At 52.5% G+C, this 14,990-nt stretch overlaps 7 protein-coding genes across 7 annotated transcripts; 4 read left to right on the forward strand and 3 right to left on the reverse strand.

The window, feature by feature from the left end:
- Positions 1–33: 33 nt before the first annotated feature.
- On the forward strand, positions 34–2,778 carry HD553DRAFT_289364 (putative GTP-binding protein). Its single transcript, XM_046178320.1, has 6 exons — positions 34–121; positions 195–390; positions 460–682; positions 770–1,027; positions 1,101–2,068; positions 2,137–2,778. Exons 1-6 carry the CDS (start codon positions 119–121, stop codon positions 2,751–2,753), a joined length of 2,265 nt encoding a protein of 754 aa, XP_046033137.1. The 5' UTR covers positions 34–118; the 3' UTR covers positions 2,754–2,778.
- Positions 2,779–6,113, reverse strand: HD553DRAFT_318950 (Sec34-like family-domain-containing protein). Its single transcript, XM_046180949.1, has 11 exons — positions 5,928–6,113; positions 5,422–5,865; positions 5,187–5,357; positions 4,982–5,122; positions 4,677–4,919; positions 4,515–4,606; positions 4,010–4,452; positions 3,773–3,942; positions 3,501–3,714; positions 3,334–3,440; positions 2,779–3,271 (listed from the first exon to the last, which is right to left on the reverse strand). Exons 1-11 carry the CDS (start codon positions 6,075–6,077, stop codon positions 2,828–2,830), a joined length of 2,619 nt encoding a protein of 872 aa, XP_046033138.1. The 5' UTR covers positions 6,078–6,113; the 3' UTR covers positions 2,779–2,827.
- HD553DRAFT_137026 (uncharacterized protein) lies at positions 5,901–8,169 on the forward strand. Its single transcript, XM_046176645.1, has 9 exons — positions 5,901–6,379; positions 6,444–6,657; positions 6,733–6,962; positions 7,035–7,206; positions 7,282–7,356; positions 7,439–7,585; positions 7,663–7,749; positions 7,831–8,000; positions 8,073–8,169. The coding sequence occupies exons 1-9, from the start codon at positions 6,366–6,368 to the stop codon at positions 8,086–8,088; spliced, it is 1,125 nt and encodes a 374-aa protein (XP_046033139.1). The 5' UTR covers positions 5,901–6,365; the 3' UTR covers positions 8,089–8,169.
- Positions 8,170–8,651: 482 nt separating this feature from the next.
- Positions 8,652–10,618, forward strand: HD553DRAFT_363464 (uncharacterized protein). Its single transcript, XM_046184030.1, has 7 exons — positions 8,652–9,148; positions 9,209–9,361; positions 9,428–9,620; positions 9,693–9,701; positions 9,768–9,945; positions 10,018–10,364; positions 10,440–10,618. Exons 1-7 carry the CDS (start codon positions 8,834–8,836, stop codon positions 10,490–10,492), a joined length of 1,248 nt encoding a protein of 415 aa, XP_046033140.1. The 5' UTR covers positions 8,652–8,833; the 3' UTR covers positions 10,493–10,618.
- HD553DRAFT_352789 (uncharacterized protein) lies at positions 10,599–12,229 on the reverse strand. The gene is made up of 3 exons (XM_046183720.1): positions 12,005–12,229; positions 11,324–11,922; positions 10,599–11,213 (listed from the first exon to the last, which is right to left on the reverse strand). Exons 1-3 carry the CDS (start codon positions 12,149–12,151, stop codon positions 11,084–11,086), a joined length of 876 nt encoding a protein of 291 aa, XP_046033141.1. The 5' UTR covers positions 12,152–12,229; the 3' UTR covers positions 10,599–11,083.
- Positions 12,230–12,493: 264 nt separating this feature from the next.
- Positions 12,494–13,533, forward strand: HD553DRAFT_137137 (DASH complex subunit Dad2-domain-containing protein). Its single transcript, XM_046176646.1, has 3 exons — positions 12,494–12,749; positions 12,834–12,890; positions 12,982–13,533. The coding sequence occupies exons 1-3, from the start codon at positions 12,572–12,574 to the stop codon at positions 13,248–13,250; spliced, it is 504 nt and encodes a 167-aa protein (XP_046033142.1). The 5' UTR covers positions 12,494–12,571; the 3' UTR covers positions 13,251–13,533.
- On the reverse strand, positions 13,534–14,967 carry HD553DRAFT_137138 (uncharacterized protein). The gene has a single exon (XM_046176647.1). The coding sequence runs from the start codon at positions 14,755–14,757 to the stop codon at positions 13,816–13,818; it is 942 nt and encodes a 313-aa protein (XP_046033143.1). The 5' UTR covers positions 14,758–14,967; the 3' UTR covers positions 13,534–13,815.
- Between the last annotated feature and the right edge of the window lie 23 nt (positions 14,968–14,990).

The following is a 14,990-nucleotide window of genomic DNA, read 5'->3' on the forward strand; positions in this document are numbered from 1 at the left end:
AAGGTCCGCTCAGGATCACTCATCACTTCAAGCTCTTGAAGGCGAAACAGCTTCACACCCTTCTTAGACATACGATTCGGAGTACAGTCTTCATCAAAACACAGATAGACAGTCTGAAATGGTGGGTGGAATCGGTTGACTGGTGTCACAAGCTCCGCTTGTTGCTAATGGGGCGAGATTTGCTATCTATCTAGCCTACAAAACGTACGACCGGTCAGAACCATGGTCTCGGAAAATCGATCATCAATCGAAAGGCAAAAGATCTCAGGAGAGATCCTAACACTGTCAGATTTACGCAAGAATCCGAGAACCTCCGTTCGGTCACCCATGAAGGAGATCTCGAAGAGTTTCTGAACAGCGCGGCCTTGGCCGACACCGATTTCACCGCTGGTCCGTTATCCCGGCCAAGCTTTCCAGAATCAAACTTTGCTTGCTAACTTTCTCGTCGGTTTCTTGCAGAGAGGACCAATGTCAAAGTCATATCGACCCCTTCCATCCCCAACTCGAAGAACCCTTACCTCTTGAGCGCCCAAGAATCGCAAGCGATCTCCAAGAAGCAAAACGAGCAGAGGGGCGCATTGCGAGTGCCTCGACGATCTGCATGGGACGAGACGACAACTCGGGCCGAGCTTGAGAAGAACGAGAGAGATAGCTTTTTGCAATGGAGAAGAGGCCTTGCCGAGTGAGTCGACCTGAAGGACCCTTGAATGTCATCACATCATGTCCAGAGATCAACTAACTAGTGTAATGTCATGTCCCCTGCATGTAGAGTCGCAGAGCAACACAGCTTGCTGCTGACCCCCTTCGAGCGAAACCTGCAAGTCTGGCGTCAGTTGTGGCGAGTCATCGAGCGATCGCATCTGATCGTTCAGATCGTCGATGGTCGTAATCCGGTCACTTTCCGGTGCGAGGATCTGGAGAAGTACGTTTCCGAAGTCGGGATCGGTATGGGGAACAAGCAGAAGAGGGGCGTCAGGAAGAGCTTGCTGTTGATCAACAAGTCGGATCTGTTGACCAAAAAGCAACGGTATGTTCCCGCTTCAAGGTCCATCTCAGCTCGTTCGCCATGCTAACCTGTTTTCTACGCACTCCCTCGTTAGACAAGCTTGGGCGGATTACTTTGATGCTCAGAACATCCAATACGCCTTCTTTTCCGCTTTCAATGCCACTGCCGCTCAAGAACAGGCTGATAAACAGCGAAGGAGGCAGATGGGCGAGGAGGAGGAGATCAAGTTTGCCGAAGATCAGTATGCCGCAGAGCACATGGACTCAGACACGGACTCCGAAGAGGAAGAGGAAGATGAGGAGGAGGGGAAGAACGATATGGCTCAGGTTGACGACGAGGATGACGAAGATTTCGAGGACGAGGACGATATTGAGGATGAGGATGACGAGAGTCCAGAGGTACAGAGCGCTTTGGCCGAATCCATGCTCAAGGGACAAGACGGAGAGACGGCTGAGACTCAAGCGCTCAGGAAGGAGATGGAGCAGAAGCTCAGCGTCGATACCCCCGAATATGATCAGCTCGCAGAGAACCATGCCATGAAGGGCATTTTCGATGACGAGGTCGACCATGATCCTCGAACCCGGGTTCTGACGGTTCTCGAGCTAGAAGAACTCTTCGAGCGTGTTGCTCCATCTCTATCCGAGTTCGCCACCGAACACAACCCTACGCCCGACAAGTTGACTGTTGGACTAGTTGGATACCCCAACGTCGGTAAATCGTCGACCATCAATGCTCTGCTTGGATCCAAGAAGGTCAGCGTATCCGCCACGCCTGGAAAGACGAAACATTTCCAGACCTTGCCCTTCTCCAACAAGGTCACCTTGTGTGATTGTCCCGGTCTGGTCTTCCCGCAATTCGTCCACACCGAGGCCGACATGGTCTGTGATGGTGTCTTGTCCATCGACCAGATGAGGGAATACAGTGCGCCAATAGAGCTCATCTGTCGACGAGTGCCTCGGGAAGTCTTGGAGGGAACCTATGCCATCCGAATTGAAGTCAAGGATATCGAGGATGGTGGTACCGGTCTCGTACATTGGGAAGACTTCTTGTCGGGTTATGCTAGTAAGTTCTGGCCAATGTTATACTAAAAAAATAGCACGGATGCTCATCGCCGTTCCCGATTTGATCAGTCGCAAGAGGTCTCACGCGAGCTTCGTTCGGTATGCCTGATACGTCTCGCGCTGCGAGATATGTCCTCAAGGACTATGTTAGCGCCAAGCTTGTCTTCTGCCATCCTCCACCCGGTATCGACGCCGATACCTACATGGAGGATAGTCGGGCTAAGATGATCGAAAAGCAAGAGGAAGATATCCGCCTTGGAAAGAAAAAGGCGCCCGTTACTCGAGTAGCAAAGGGTGCCGATACATTCGTTGGCCCGAGTGAGCCCGATGCTACGGAGGATGCTAAACAGCAGGCTCGAGAGCGTCAAGCGACCGCCAAGTCTATCCGACAGAACGCTGCCTCTGCGCCCGGACGGTCTGCTGCTTCCAAGTCGAAGGATCTGGAGAACACATTCTTTAGCGAGGCCGGCCCTTTGCCAAGACCGGTCGCCAAAGGTGCACCAGGGCTCGGGCAAGAGGGAGGCTACTCACGGACGATGATATATCCGCACGCTCATCGTATCGGGCCAGACGGTCTTCCCATCGATCAGTCGCTCATCAATCCCGTGGTGTTACCGACCAGGAAGGGAAAGAAGCACTTCAAGATCAAGGAGGGCAAGAAGCGAAGCGGTAAAGGTTATGACTGAGCTGTATCCGGGATCTTGTTGCATCATATCAGCTGTAATATGTAATATGCCATCGTACAATCTCGTGCCTTCTATTACGATCTTGCCTTCAACGCGTCATTTTCCAAGCGCTTCAACATACTGAGCATGGCAGGAGGTGTCATGAGCGATGAAACGACGTCGTGATCGTACTCTGCTCGGACGACGTCGAAAAAGGTTTTGTAAGTGTCCATGACATTGTTCTGCATGGGCGGTATCAAGACCCGCACTGTGGCCTCGTCCTGCAGATAGATGACTAAGCTTGCAATCCATCCTGCAATATTGACCTCTGCGTTGTCCCGGAAAGCATCATGCGCTGCCTTGACCTTTTCTGGGGTCGCCCAGTCCTGCGATGTCAGGTCTGCCGCTTGCCCTCGAGACGATTTTTGTGACAAATACTTTGTGCACCGGTCGAGCCATGTCCGTATCGACACAGTCGCCTTGTCGGCACATTGGCCGATCGCTTCCTCGCATACCCGCTTGAGCTCGCGATCCACATCCTACAACTCTCCTAGTCATCAGTACCCCTTATATATATATGGATCATGTTTCCTTCACTCACATGCTTGGCGGTTGCTGCCATCCTGGAGGCGGGTTCAGATTTGAGACCCAACAAACCTCCTACTCCTACCAGGTTCAAAGCTCCAGCCAATAGGGCACTCAATGTAGCTAGAAACATCACTTAGTATTGGTAGCCTGGACTTGCATTACGGCCGGGCAGTAACTCACCATAGACGCCCCCATTGCTCAGTCCCGCTCGAGACCGGCTTACTATATCTACACTAGCCGTCATTTCCTTCAAGATGAGCAGGTGCCGGATTAGAAATAGTTGGGCGTCAAGCTCGGCATCCTTTTTCCGCGAGGCAAAGATTTGTGCAGCTTTCAGGAGAGATTGCCTGCATGTAGAGATGGCTTCCTCGGCGAGATCTTCGAAGATGTTGTTCTATAGAACAGCTCAGCTCGACTGAACAAGCAATGGAAAGAAGGAAAACGGCTCTTACCTCTACATATGTATGCACAAGCGACAATACCCATAATGTCGAGCGGAGAGAAGGATACCATGTCTCCTGCGTTTCCTTCTCAGGCATCTGCAGGAATGCGGGATTGTCCTCGTCATCGTCATCGAGTGATACAGCAAACGTCTGCCTGTCCTTGACTAGATGTTGCGAAGCTATCGAAAATGACCTGAAGTTAATACAAGTTTAAACAGCACTCTGAAGCGCAGATGAAAGACATACCGTTTCTGAGCTTGGCAGGATAGTCGAGATCGTCTTCACGTGGAGCATAAGAGCCAACGTCGCTTCGCAGGATAGCCTGGCTCCGGAAGATCATCCTCGTCTGAACATCGCGAAGGACCATATCGAGCAGCTTCCCGGCATGGAAGGTTTCACTCGGTCGATGAGGCTGAATGTTGGATTCGGGTTCATAGGAGATGTACCGCTGAAGGGTCAAATCGTTGCCAGCGGGGGATCCGAATTTGGGGAAATATGACGATCCTGGACCTGGCGCTGCATCAGGCGTTGCTAGCGTGGTGGGCTCCACGTCGTCGTCACCAAAGTCGGCTATCATAAGACCCTGTAAGACTGTGCAGACATCGCACAGCGTGGGCAAGTCCATCTCATGCAGAATCCTTGGTCGCAAGTGATCGTAGAGATGATCACAAAGTCCCTCCAGGAAGGTACTGTATGCAAACAACAGTCAGCCAGACTGCTCTAGTCATAGGCGGCTTGGTCCAACCCTTACTATACCAGCTTCTCCCCTGTCTGGAAGAATTGCTTGTAAAGATTGTATTCATCAGAGCAAATACTCTTCAGGTATCCGCAACCAGACCGAGTCTGTTACCGAAAGACGAAAGTTCAGCTCGGTCCACCAACCACCACGACTGCCGTGCAGTATCTTACATACCAGATCTATGATCCCCGCCGTGGCAGGTTCCATCCTCTTGACCTCTCTCTCCACCCGTGGGCTGATCAAGCTCTTCCGCACCGAAATCCAAGCGCTATGACAATCGTCCAACAGGGATCCCAACTCCGTGGGGTTTTCTGCCGCTCGGAGTTCGAGCTCAGCCAACAGGGGTCGCAATGGAAAGGCGAACGAGGTGAATTTGGTGTACAAGAGGGCGATGGCCGCAGTTTCGGAGATGGGATACTGTGATGAAAACGAGGAACGATCAAGGTCGGCATCGCAGTGAGAAGCAGGTTACTACGTACCTTCGTATCGGTGATACGTTTTTGAACCTCTTGTCCCAGTGAACGGAGAGCGTTGACGACATAGAGCTTGATCAGGGTCATACTCCTAGTCATGCATTGCTGATATCGAATCAGATAGATCTCGGCATCCCTGAAGTCTCTCTGTGAAGATTGTGAGGGTGTCAGCCGCCGGATGGAAACAAGCAACGTTACAATAGCCACTCACATGGGTCTTGAGATAGGTCAAACAGCTGTCTAGTCTTTCGACCATTCCGAGGAACCCATCGCTAAGGACGAGCTCGTCACCGGGGTTATTGAGCATTCTTTGAGCTTGTTCCAAAAAGGTAAAGTAAGACAGGCGAGATGAGAGATGGGTCGTTTGTAGGTTGAGTTGAGACTGAGAAGGCAGTCACTTGGTGTATCAGCATCGGCCGCACAGTGGTAGAACCTGGAAGACACACCTCTTCCTGCATCAAGGTCTCCCCTGCGATCCTGAGGCTTTCTCCGCGCTCCTCGACCCATTTGAGGCAACCTATCATGGCATCCACGATTTCCTCCGACTGTTGCAGGTCTTCCCCCACTATCCGGCAAGCGTCGCCATACGCCTTGACTTCCTCGAGATGGGTCCTGTAAGCCGAATCTTGCGAGTGCAGCAGGGAGGATGTCAAGTGCGAGAAGTGCTCGTGAAACTGTTGGGCGCTCGAGACCACCGCCGGCGTTACGTAGGATTGCTTGGATAGAGACATCGATGAGGCATTACGGGGAATTCCTTGGCCGGAAGGGGGTCGAGAGATCCCTAAAGCAGATTGAAGCAGAGAGTTGGGTTGTCCCTTCTTGAACACCGCCGATGCCGACATAGCGGGAGTGGCAGGGCGACTGGGTCCGGCTTCAGCATTATTCGAGTACTGATCCCACAAGTTTTTCGGTCAGAGAACGTCCTCATATCATCATGTTCATTGTTACCAACCTTTTCTGGCAATGGGCGAACATTGCACGCTTCCCGGACGATACCGACACTGGTGATCTCGAGCTCATCCAACGGTGCGGCGGCTTCCCAATCCGCTAGGGAGAGACCCCGGGTCTGCGGAGCTGGAGAAGACGTTTGAGATCTCCTCATCTACAGCGTATATATTAAGTCTTGGCGGTTTCCAGTTGTTTAATAGATGGGCAAAGTGTAAGAGGTAAGGTAGGTAGATGTAACCTCAACCAGCTAACTTAGCAGCAGCGCAGCTTCGGCGACCTTGGCGCGGGGATCGGTGGGGAACGACTTTGTTGCCTTTGACAACCCCTCGACCTGTTCATCAACTGCAACTGGGCAACTGGGCAATTACTCACCTCTTGCGAACAGGACATAGATACTACCTTTCGATAGGATCTGAGCTAGACAGACGTCTGCCAACCAAAGATGTCGAAAGAAGAGCGAGTATAATATCGCCCTCTCGTATGCGTAGTAACCTTACTAATTCCCCTTGATCTTCTTTAGAGCAAGCATCAGGCCGGTTGAGGATAACGCAGAGGAGACGCCTGCGACGCCATCCTCAACAAAGCCCAAGCTCAAAGCCAGACTGGGAGAGACTCAAATTGTAGAATTGTCGGATGACGAGGATGACGCGGACCTCGTTGGTCGGGACGATGATGATACCGCTGGAGATGCGAGCGACCCAGATTTCTTGAAGGAATACCCTGACGAAACCGATGTGAGAAGAATACTTTGCTATACTACACATCGATCCTGTAGAAACAGCCTGCTGACCCTTCTCAAACGCTTTCAGGACCTGCACCTGCAACACCTGAAGATCATCAGCGAACAACTCACTCAGCTACACTTTCCTCGTTTCGGGAAACACCTCAACCGGCTATGTCTCCGACAGAACAACCTCACATCCCCACTGCCTTCCGAGGCTTTTGAAGGACTGGAAGCTTTGAAGGAGTTGGACTTTTACGACAACAGATTAGGATCCCGAGTGCACGATGACGAGATCGCTGGATGCCCTAATATCACGTACGTGAATCGACCTCCAGGTTCAACCCCTTTGATGCATATACTGATCTCGAAAAGCATATTGCTAAACAGAACGCTCGATCTATCATTCAACAACATCCGACATGTACCTAACCTGCCCAGCAAGAAACAAGTTGGCACGCTCTACCTCGTGCAGAACAAGATTGCAGAGGTAGGGGAAGGCGAGCTTGACTGGGCGGCTGGGTCGATGAAGAGCCTCGAGCTGGGTGGGAACAGACTCCGAGTGAGTTGTTGAGTGTATACAAACGGTCGGGTCAGCTAGTCGGGTGTCTGACGTCCAAACGGAAATGACTGCCAGAAAATCGAGAACCTAGAGAAATTGACTCTGCTAGAAGAGCTGTGGTTGGGAAAGAACAAAATCAGGGCTTTTGAGGTGAGCACCATGTTCGGTCTAACCTCATAATGGTTAGCAACCAAGAAGTTCTGATATACCTATGTCTACATGACTCGACCAGAACTTGAGCACTTTCAGCAACCTCAAGATCCTTTCGATCCAGTCTAATCGTATCACCAAGATGGAGAATCTCGAAGGTTTGGTTTCGCTGGAGGAGCTTTACCTGAGCCATAATGGATTGACCAAGCTTGAAGGGCTGGAGAAGAACGTGAGCGTGCCCTCCACCTGACATGACGCATTCACCGATTATATGGGTACTGATACTGACGTATGCGCTGTGAGCAGGAGAAACTCCGAGTGCTAGATATTGGAAACAATATGATTGAGAAGATCGAGAATATCGCACACCTTACGAATCTCGAGGAATTCTGGGTGGGTGCACTTAGAAGCGAGCAGGTCATCTAGTAACCTCTTTGCTGATGAGTTGCCTGGTCTTGATATGACGGAACACAGGCAAGCTACAACAAGATCCCGGACCTCCATGATCTGGATAGCCAGTTGGCTGTACTGCCCAACCTAGAGACCGTGTACTTGGAAGGGAACCCTTGTCAACTCAAGGACCGAACGGGATACAGGCGCAAGGTCATTTTGGCTTTGCCTAACATAAAGCAGGTGGATGCGACGTGAGTACCGCTGTTTCAGATCTTTCTCCTGCATGTCCTGACTTTGTTCGCTCGATTTTGGGCCAACTTCAGATACGTCCGGATGTGATTCATGACAAAAAGCAGTATTCAGGACATGGATAGACTAGTCACACTGAATGGGGTAACGACCGGGTACATCACGAATATTCTTGTAAGGATGCCATTGCAACGCCGAATCGACCTGCCAATGACGAGATGACGATTTCACGACCTCATATCCATATCCGGTTAACATGATTTGTTGGAAATCAGAGATTCTCGGGCCTTTATTCGAAGGTGTCCATGTACCATGTGACCTTGATCGTCGGGAGTTTGCAAAGGGGTTTCATCTCTTTGCAGCTCCAATCGACGCCGGCGACTTGATCGAAAACGAGGGCCGAGGTCTACAGAGACCGAAATGAGCGAATTAGCGCGGAGCATTTCCAACGACAGTCCCGCGGGGCTCCTAACCATGGCCTTCTCGTCGCATGGAAGTCATTAGCGTCGATCGGTGTGACTGACCTGGACGTATTCGGTACTTCTGTCGAGATAGCGCTGGCTTTGGAGAATGGATTCCGTTCATCTGCAAACCCGTACGGCACAGGGAAGTCGAGGGCATGTTTACCACGGAGTTGGCCTTTCTGCTCCCTCCATCAATCAAATGCCGGTCATTAATTCATACCCGGTTGAGGTCACTGCCGGAGGTCAGTGGAGCTCGAGCAACAAGCGATGGTTCATGATGCACAGGTATATATAGAATTCAACGATCAAGGTCAGAGAGAAGGATTTTGGTGGTGCAAGTCGATTCCTCTTCCAATCAAACGATATCCATCATGAAGTTCTCCACCGTTGCAATTCTACTATCACTCGCGAGCACATCCGTGGCGTATCCTTTTATGGGTACACCAGGTGCTCCTCGCCACTACCAAGAATGGTCTAAGGAAAACGAAAAGCGTCAACTGGGTTTCAACGCTGATGCGCAGAGGATCGACGTTTCGGGAGATCACGCGTTCAAGCCTCCAGGCGCGGGAGACTTGCGCGGGCCCTGTCCCGGATTGAACGCTTTGGCCAACCACGGGTATCTACCGTCGAGCGGAGAGATCAGTCTGGATCAAGCAGTATCCGCTTGCAACAAGGTCTTTGGAATGGTGAGTCGCAGCGACTTGTGAAACGCGCGCGACTCGATGCTGATCAGAATCGGCGCGTAGGGTATCGACTTGGGGACTTTCCTGAGCGCTTACGCCACCGTCATCCTGGGTAACCCCCTATCACTGAGTTGGTCCATTGGAGGTCAAAAGGCTGGTCTGAATCTATTGGGCCTGCTCAGTCCGCCTCAAGGTCTTTCCGGAAGTCATAACAAAGTTGGTCACTTATCTGCTTGGGCGCGACTTTTTGCCACCCGCTGACAGGCTTATTCTGTTAAACAGTACGAGTCGGACGCCAGTCCCGGTCGATTTGATGCGTTCCTGAACGGCGGAAACCCGGCAGAGTTGTCGGTTCAGAACTTTGAGAACCTTTACGCACTGCAGCCCGGCGAGACAGGTGGAAATTACGATCTCGGCGTCCTGATTGACCACTCGAGGCGTACGATCCAAGAGTCTCGGGCGAACAACCCACAACGTAGGTCTCGGTATCGTCAACCCCAATTTTGCACGACTACTTACTTCCGGCTCTACTCTTGACGTGTACTAGACTTCTGGGGTAAGTGGCGATGCTCATGGCTTGCCGTCGTGCTTCGTGTCCTGACGACAACCTTGCGCTTCTCAGGTCCTTTCACCGGCCCCATCGTCTCGTCGGCAGCGCACACTTTCATTCCGGCGTTCATGAGCAACCACAGCGCCGAACGTCCCGAGGGATTTTTGGACCAAGATGTTCTCAAGTCATTCTTTGGCGTCACCGGCACCCAGGGCAACATCCAGTCTCAGCGGGGTCACGAGCGCATTCCGTGAGTCGGGTCAATCAGACTTGGGCCATCAATCAGGAACACTGATATTCATCTGGCAAACATTCACCTCAGTGAGAACTGGTATCGACGACCTATCGGAGACGAGTATACCATCCCCGCTTTTACCCTCGAAGCCGTCGAACTGCAACTCGCCGTGCCAGAGCGAGTCGCCGTCGGAGGCAACCTCGGCACTGTCAACTCGTTCACCGGAGTCAACCTCGCCGACCTGACGGGCGGAGTGTACAACTCGCAAACCTTGTTGCAAGGAAACAACTTGATCTGCTTCGGGTATCAGACGTTGTTGACCGTCGTCCCTGACGTCCTGAAGGGTCTAGTCGGGGATGTCAGTTCGGCATTGAACGTCTTGACCAGCAGAGTCGCGCCATCATTTGCCCAGTTCAATTGTCCTCAGATCGAATGTAAGCGCACTTCGTCTTTCGATCGCGATTCCAGTGGGGGATACTGATCCTGCGAAATCTCGTCGGACGGTGTAGACTACAACAAAGACCTGTTCAACAAGTTCCCCGGGGCCGGAGCAGGTCTCTAATCCAGCGCCTTCTAACCAGTACCATCAAGACGTCTTCTCGCGAAATGTACACCGAGCCACTCAAGTACCGGAACTCAATTGAAACAATCAGGCAGACATCTACGTAATTCAGGTCCCGTTGAAACAGGATAATATCGTATGATGTATGACAATGGACATGTTCCCACAATTCGCGGTGCTGATCGCCAGTAGGATCAGCTTTCGATACAAAGGGTCTTTCCAAATTCGCCATGTTGGGCGGCCTGAGCGCCCTAGAATTTCGTATCCGTGATGTAGAAGGAAGATGTTGTAGTGGTTCTGATTCGGGTCGATATTGACGGCCCTCGTAGGTATCCGTTGGATTGCCGGTCCGATGCGGAGTAAAAAAACATAGGGAAAAACGCAACGGGGGAAAGGGGGAGAACTTGGAACTGGTATGGATACAAAACGAAAAACGATCCCGATATCCTCTTCTTGCTTGCTGAAAGGGTTTCCTGCCCCTGCCGTGACTCCTTCTTCTCTTCATCCTTGTCTGCGTTCTCGGCCCCGTCCCCGCCGCAATAGAGCCTGAGCGAGCGGCAACGAGAGAGTGTGGTCGATATCGATCCCAGCCTAAGCGTCTGCCGACGTCTGCATCTCGATACTCCCACAACTGTTGCACTGAGCCCACATGCTCCGCTTGCCTGTGATCGGGTCGGGGTGGTCAGAGAGGAACAGGCGAGGGATTTGCGAGCATTGAGGGCTGTCAACGGGATCCACAAAGAGGTATAAGGGTTCAGCTTCGGCATGGATCGTAGCGATACAGCGGAGGGAAAGCAGAGAGGCTGTCCAAGCAAATTCATGATGGCTCACCCGTGGACATTCCTAGCCTTTTCGATCTCTTCGATTAGTCCGGGGGTGGACGTCGTAGTCCCCGTCGTGCCATTCAGATCCATCATTCCGTCCATCTGCATCCGCGATCCCGCATCCATCCCATTCATGACATCTTGCTGCATTCCCATCCCGGTTCCATTACTATAACTAGTCCTCGGTTGCATAAGCCCTACCCTGGGCGGACAGAGGTCTTGAGAAAACGACTGGACGGCGAGCGAGTTGATTCCCAATACGGACCCCGAGATCGAGTTGTTATCGTTATTGAGAGTGGGGTCCGGGGTGAGGTTGGTAAGACGAGGAGCTGACTGGTCATGCAGCGCCGGAAGAGGTCGGGAAAAGTAATCCGCTGAAGAGGTAGCTGCGCTTTGGTTCGTGTTCTGGGCCGCGCTAGAGGTAGAGGCTAGGTTTGAAGGGAAGATCGGGTTCGAGCCGAATACGTCCTGAGGTACTGCGTTCAGAGGAGTTTGAGGTTGAGACCCATTTTGCGATCGAAGTTGAGATGAAGATGGCATGCGGGAGATGGGAAAGGGGGAGATGGGGTTCTGGTTGAAAGCGGATGGTGGAAGAGTCCGGAGTTGCTGCAGAGCGGCCGAGACGTAGTACGATGATTAGGCTCTTACATTAAGCGGGTTGATAGTAGTAGTAGGTGTTTGAGCTCACCTTGGCGGCACTCCCTTCGTCCAGCAACGGGTCAGATGCTGGAGCATCCTGGTCGAAACATCTCTTCCTTTTACCTCCGGGAGTGAACATGGGTTCCGCAGAGTTCGAGCCGGTCGAGAATGCGTTGTCTGGGATATCGATATCCATAGTAGTGGTATGTGTAGTTGATCGAATCGCTTGGTACGAGGGTGGTATCGGTTTGGCGGGTCAGAAGAATTGTTGGGATATGGATGGGGATGGTCGAACGTTATTCTGGTCTGAATCAACCTCCCCGACCTCCTTTGAACTTTGAGGACGCTGCTGCGGGGGAATCTCCACAAAACGCGTAAAAAAGCGCGACGCGTTCGAATGGAAAAGTGACGTAAGACGTTGCAAGTGTGATTTACGTAAGGACATTACGTAGCGTCGCTATGGGGTCTCGACTTCAACAACAAACCGAGAGAGCGAGAGATCACAAGTTCACAAGTTTGATCATAAAAACACAGGTATTCACAAGCAAACGAGCAAGATTTAATAAGCCTTACCTCCTCTACAACTATCGCTTTGGTCGAAGACGTCTTTTCGATCATGTCCTCCCACACCACCAACTCCATGTTGTCGAACCTCACCCCGACCCAGATCCGTCTGTACGAGAAACAACAAGAACACGCCTCGCTCCAAGCCCTGAAGGAGGCTAGCGGGCAGATGCTGGAGAGGGTCGAAGAGCTCGCTAGGATGAGTCACGTCATGGCCGATGGAGGTGCTGGTGAGTGTCTCTTCGGGCCATCACGAACGTCGGGTGTCTGGGGGTGCTAATCCGGGTCTGTTTGGGTTGTGCGGCATGTGATAGCGGTCGGCTCGGTATTGAGGAATTGGAACCAGGTGTTTTCCATCCTCAGCTTGTTCGGTGAGTTTGGTCTTCTTGTTCTCAATCATCACCTGGCATCACTGGTGTGCAGCCCCTGATCGACCGTTCTTTCTCGGCCCATGCGGAATAGACAAACCGCCAACAGATTCTCAACAAACATCGGACCCTAACCAAAAGACCTCTTCGACCACCGCTCAGTCTAAATCTAGGTCCACACAATATCCTTCTGCAAATGCCGAAAGCAGCTCCGCCGACGCTGATCGAGATGACCGAGAAGAGATCGAGGAGGAACTGCCGATGTTGGTCAGGTTACAGTTTGACAAGTATCAAGCGCAGACTCAGGGTCAAGCTTCGGGTCAGGATCAGGTGGACGGTGAGAGTCAGGAGGAAGGGTTCTGAAGAGCACGGGTAGGGGGAAAAACGGGAGCGGGTCCAGCCGCCGTGTAGAGGATCATCGGGGTGTAGGGTGTAGGGAGATTTATGGGGATAGGCGAGGATGGGCGTGCTGCGAGATCTTCTGAACACTCCTCGGCGCTACAAGCGCGACGACGTAGGGGGAGATTGCGAAAAAGAGACGTGACCTTCGCTCTCCACCTGGTCGGAAGTGGTACTTGGGACTTGGGAGCATGCGAGAGCTGGATTCAATACAGCATGCTCATGCGCTTTGATTCACAATGGTCCAATGGGGAGAGCGTCATTCTCCGCGAGCGCCAACGACGGGCGGGATCTCGCACAGTACATGCAATACAACAACCAAAAACTTTCCCATCTCGGGGACAACAAAATGCGCAGGCATCAAAAGCTATCGGACAGACGGGCGGCAGAGCACGCTCAACAGACTTCTGCACTGCTACACTCCTGCTCGACCGTAATGGAGGGCTACGACAAACCGAGCCCTGTGCTCGATAAAACAGACAATGTTTCTCGTCGAATCTCAGGGACAAGGATGGACAGATTACGGGCCTCAACCCGAAAGAAGATGCCGACCTCTGCGGTTCGTCCGTTTGCGCTCCATCGTACGGCCCCGAGGGACGTCTTCGAGAACGTTGGGTTGCTGGCCTAGGTCGACCGGCGGAAGAGTTGGCCCTTGCCTTGGTCTGGTCGTTCGCAATCCCAGCCCGGCCAAGTCCCGGACTAGATGATGATGATGTCGGTCAATATCCTGCTCTGGAGAGGGAACGACGGTGCCCGTCTCGGACAACTCTGGAGTAGAGATCTGCTGCTCTTGGATCGTCGTCAAGTCCGAGTGATCTAGATCTTCGACATTCTCAATCCAAATCTGAATGTCATCCTCGTCCTGGTCATTCTCATCGACGTCGAAGTGATCTCTAAGGTGATCTCGGACGGTCCGCTTGCCTAGCGTCTGGAGAGGCTTCGGAGCAAATCCGCGACCTCGAGGTCTGGGTCGATGATCGATCGTCCCGGCACCATCATGGAACGAAGCCGAGACGAGCGTCGTTGGCGCGTGCGTCGAATCAGACATGATCAGGGTCGGAACCTCTTGATCATGATCGGTGTCGTGGTCATGATGGTAGACCGTCCTCATGGTATGCCATTCCCCCGTCGCGACTGTCGATGCGCCGACGACACTAGTATCGATTCGGGGAACGGGCGAGTTGAGACGCCTCCCACTTCCGCCTACGCCGGGCGCATGGAACGTCTTGTGAACGAGGAAGGGGCTGTATTGTCCAGGAAAGTTGGTATCGTACGGCCATCCCGCCGAAGGCTCGTCGTCGTCATCTTCATCCTCTTCGCCGTCATAGGTGACCTGCAAGCAATCTCGAGGGTATTGACGCGGAGACGAGTATACGGGCTGAGTGAGGAAGTCTGAGAATGGGAACGCTCGCTCGGAGTGGGCCGACGGGACGATCGGGGTGCAGTTGCTTTTACGTGGTGTGGCGGGCATCGCAGTGGCCGGTGTTGATCATGCGGGACGATCGTGGTGGTCGAGGGGGGGGAAGGGGAATAACGGAGTGGGATGTGACCGTACTGAATCGACAGACAGTTATCGATGTATTGGTGCATGCTTGACCGAGAAGGATTCGCCGCCGTTTTATGTACAGAGGCGGCGAGTCAAAACGCGCATCTCGTCCCCCCAACAACCGGCCTTCCTTTGAGCGAGAACGAGGGGTCACTCGT

Source organism: Filobasidium floriforme, assembly GCF_021052385.1.
Source record: "Filobasidium floriforme strain CBS 6241 chromosome Unknown HD553scaffold_26, whole genome shotgun sequence".
Lineage (NCBI taxonomy): Eukaryota > Fungi > Basidiomycota > Tremellomycetes > Filobasidiales > Filobasidiaceae > Filobasidium > Filobasidium floriforme.

Coding starts and splice junctions, on each gene's coding strand:
- HD553DRAFT_137137 (XM_046176646.1), top strand. CDS start 12,572: ATGTCCTCCCACACCACCAACTCCATGTTGTCGAACCTCACCCCGACC. Junction 12,750..12,833: donor CATGGCCGATGGAGGTGCTG/GTGAGTGTCTCT, acceptor GGCATGTGATAG/CGGTCGGCTCGGTATTGAGG. Junction 12,891..12,981: donor TTCCATCCTCAGCTTGTTCG/GTGAGTTTGGTC, acceptor CATGCGGAATAG/ACAAACCGCCAACAGATTCT.
- HD553DRAFT_363464 (XM_046184030.1), top strand. CDS start 8,834: ATGAAGTTCTCCACCGTTGCAATTCTACTATCACTCGCGAGCACATCC. Junction 9,149..9,208: donor GCAACAAGGTCTTTGGAATG/GTGAGTCGCAGC, acceptor ATCGGCGCGTAG/GGTATCGACTTGGGGACTTT. Junction 9,362..9,427: donor TTTCCGGAAGTCATAACAAA/GTTGGTCACTTA, acceptor TCTGTTAAACAG/TACGAGTCGGACGCCAGTCC.
- HD553DRAFT_352789 (XM_046183720.1), bottom strand. CDS start 12,151: ATGGATATCGATATCCCAGACAACGCATTCTCGACCGGCTCGAACTCT. Junction 11,923..12,004: donor ACGAAGGGAGTGCCGCCAAG/GTGAGCTCAAAC, acceptor GCCGCTCTGCAG/CAACTCCGGACTCTTCCACC. Junction 11,214..11,323: donor AAGGCTAGGAATGTCCACGG/GTGAGCCATCAT, acceptor TCCCGTTGACAG/CCCTCAATGCTCGCAAATCC.
- HD553DRAFT_137026 (XM_046176645.1), top strand. Junction 7,357..7,438: donor ACAAAATCAGGGCTTTTGAG/GTGAGCACCATG, acceptor TGACTCGACCAG/AACTTGAGCACTTTCAGCAA. Junction 7,586..7,662: donor TTGAAGGGCTGGAGAAGAAC/GTGAGCGTGCCC, acceptor CGCTGTGAGCAG/GAGAAACTCCGAGTGCTAGA.
- HD553DRAFT_318950 (XM_046180949.1), bottom strand. CDS start 6,077: ATGAGGAGATCTCAAACGTCTTCTCCAGCTCCGCAGACCCGGGGTCTC. Junction 5,358..5,421: donor AGACCTTGATGCAGGAAGAG/GTGTGTCTTCCA, acceptor CTGCCTTCTCAG/TCTCAACTCAACCTACAAAC. Junction 4,607..4,676: donor CGGCGGGGATCATAGATCTG/GTATGTAAGATA, acceptor TTTCGGTAACAG/ACTCGGTCTGGTTGCGGATA.
- HD553DRAFT_137138 (XM_046176647.1), bottom strand. CDS start 14,757: ATGCCCGCCACACCACGTAAAAGCAACTGCACCCCGATCGTCCCGTCG.
- HD553DRAFT_289364 (XM_046178320.1), top strand. Junction 1,028..1,100: donor CTGTTGACCAAAAAGCAACG/GTATGTTCCCGC, acceptor CTCCCTCGTTAG/ACAAGCTTGGGCGGATTACT. Junction 2,069..2,136: donor CTTCTTGTCGGGTTATGCTA/GTAAGTTCTGGC, acceptor CGATTTGATCAG/TCGCAAGAGGTCTCACGCGA.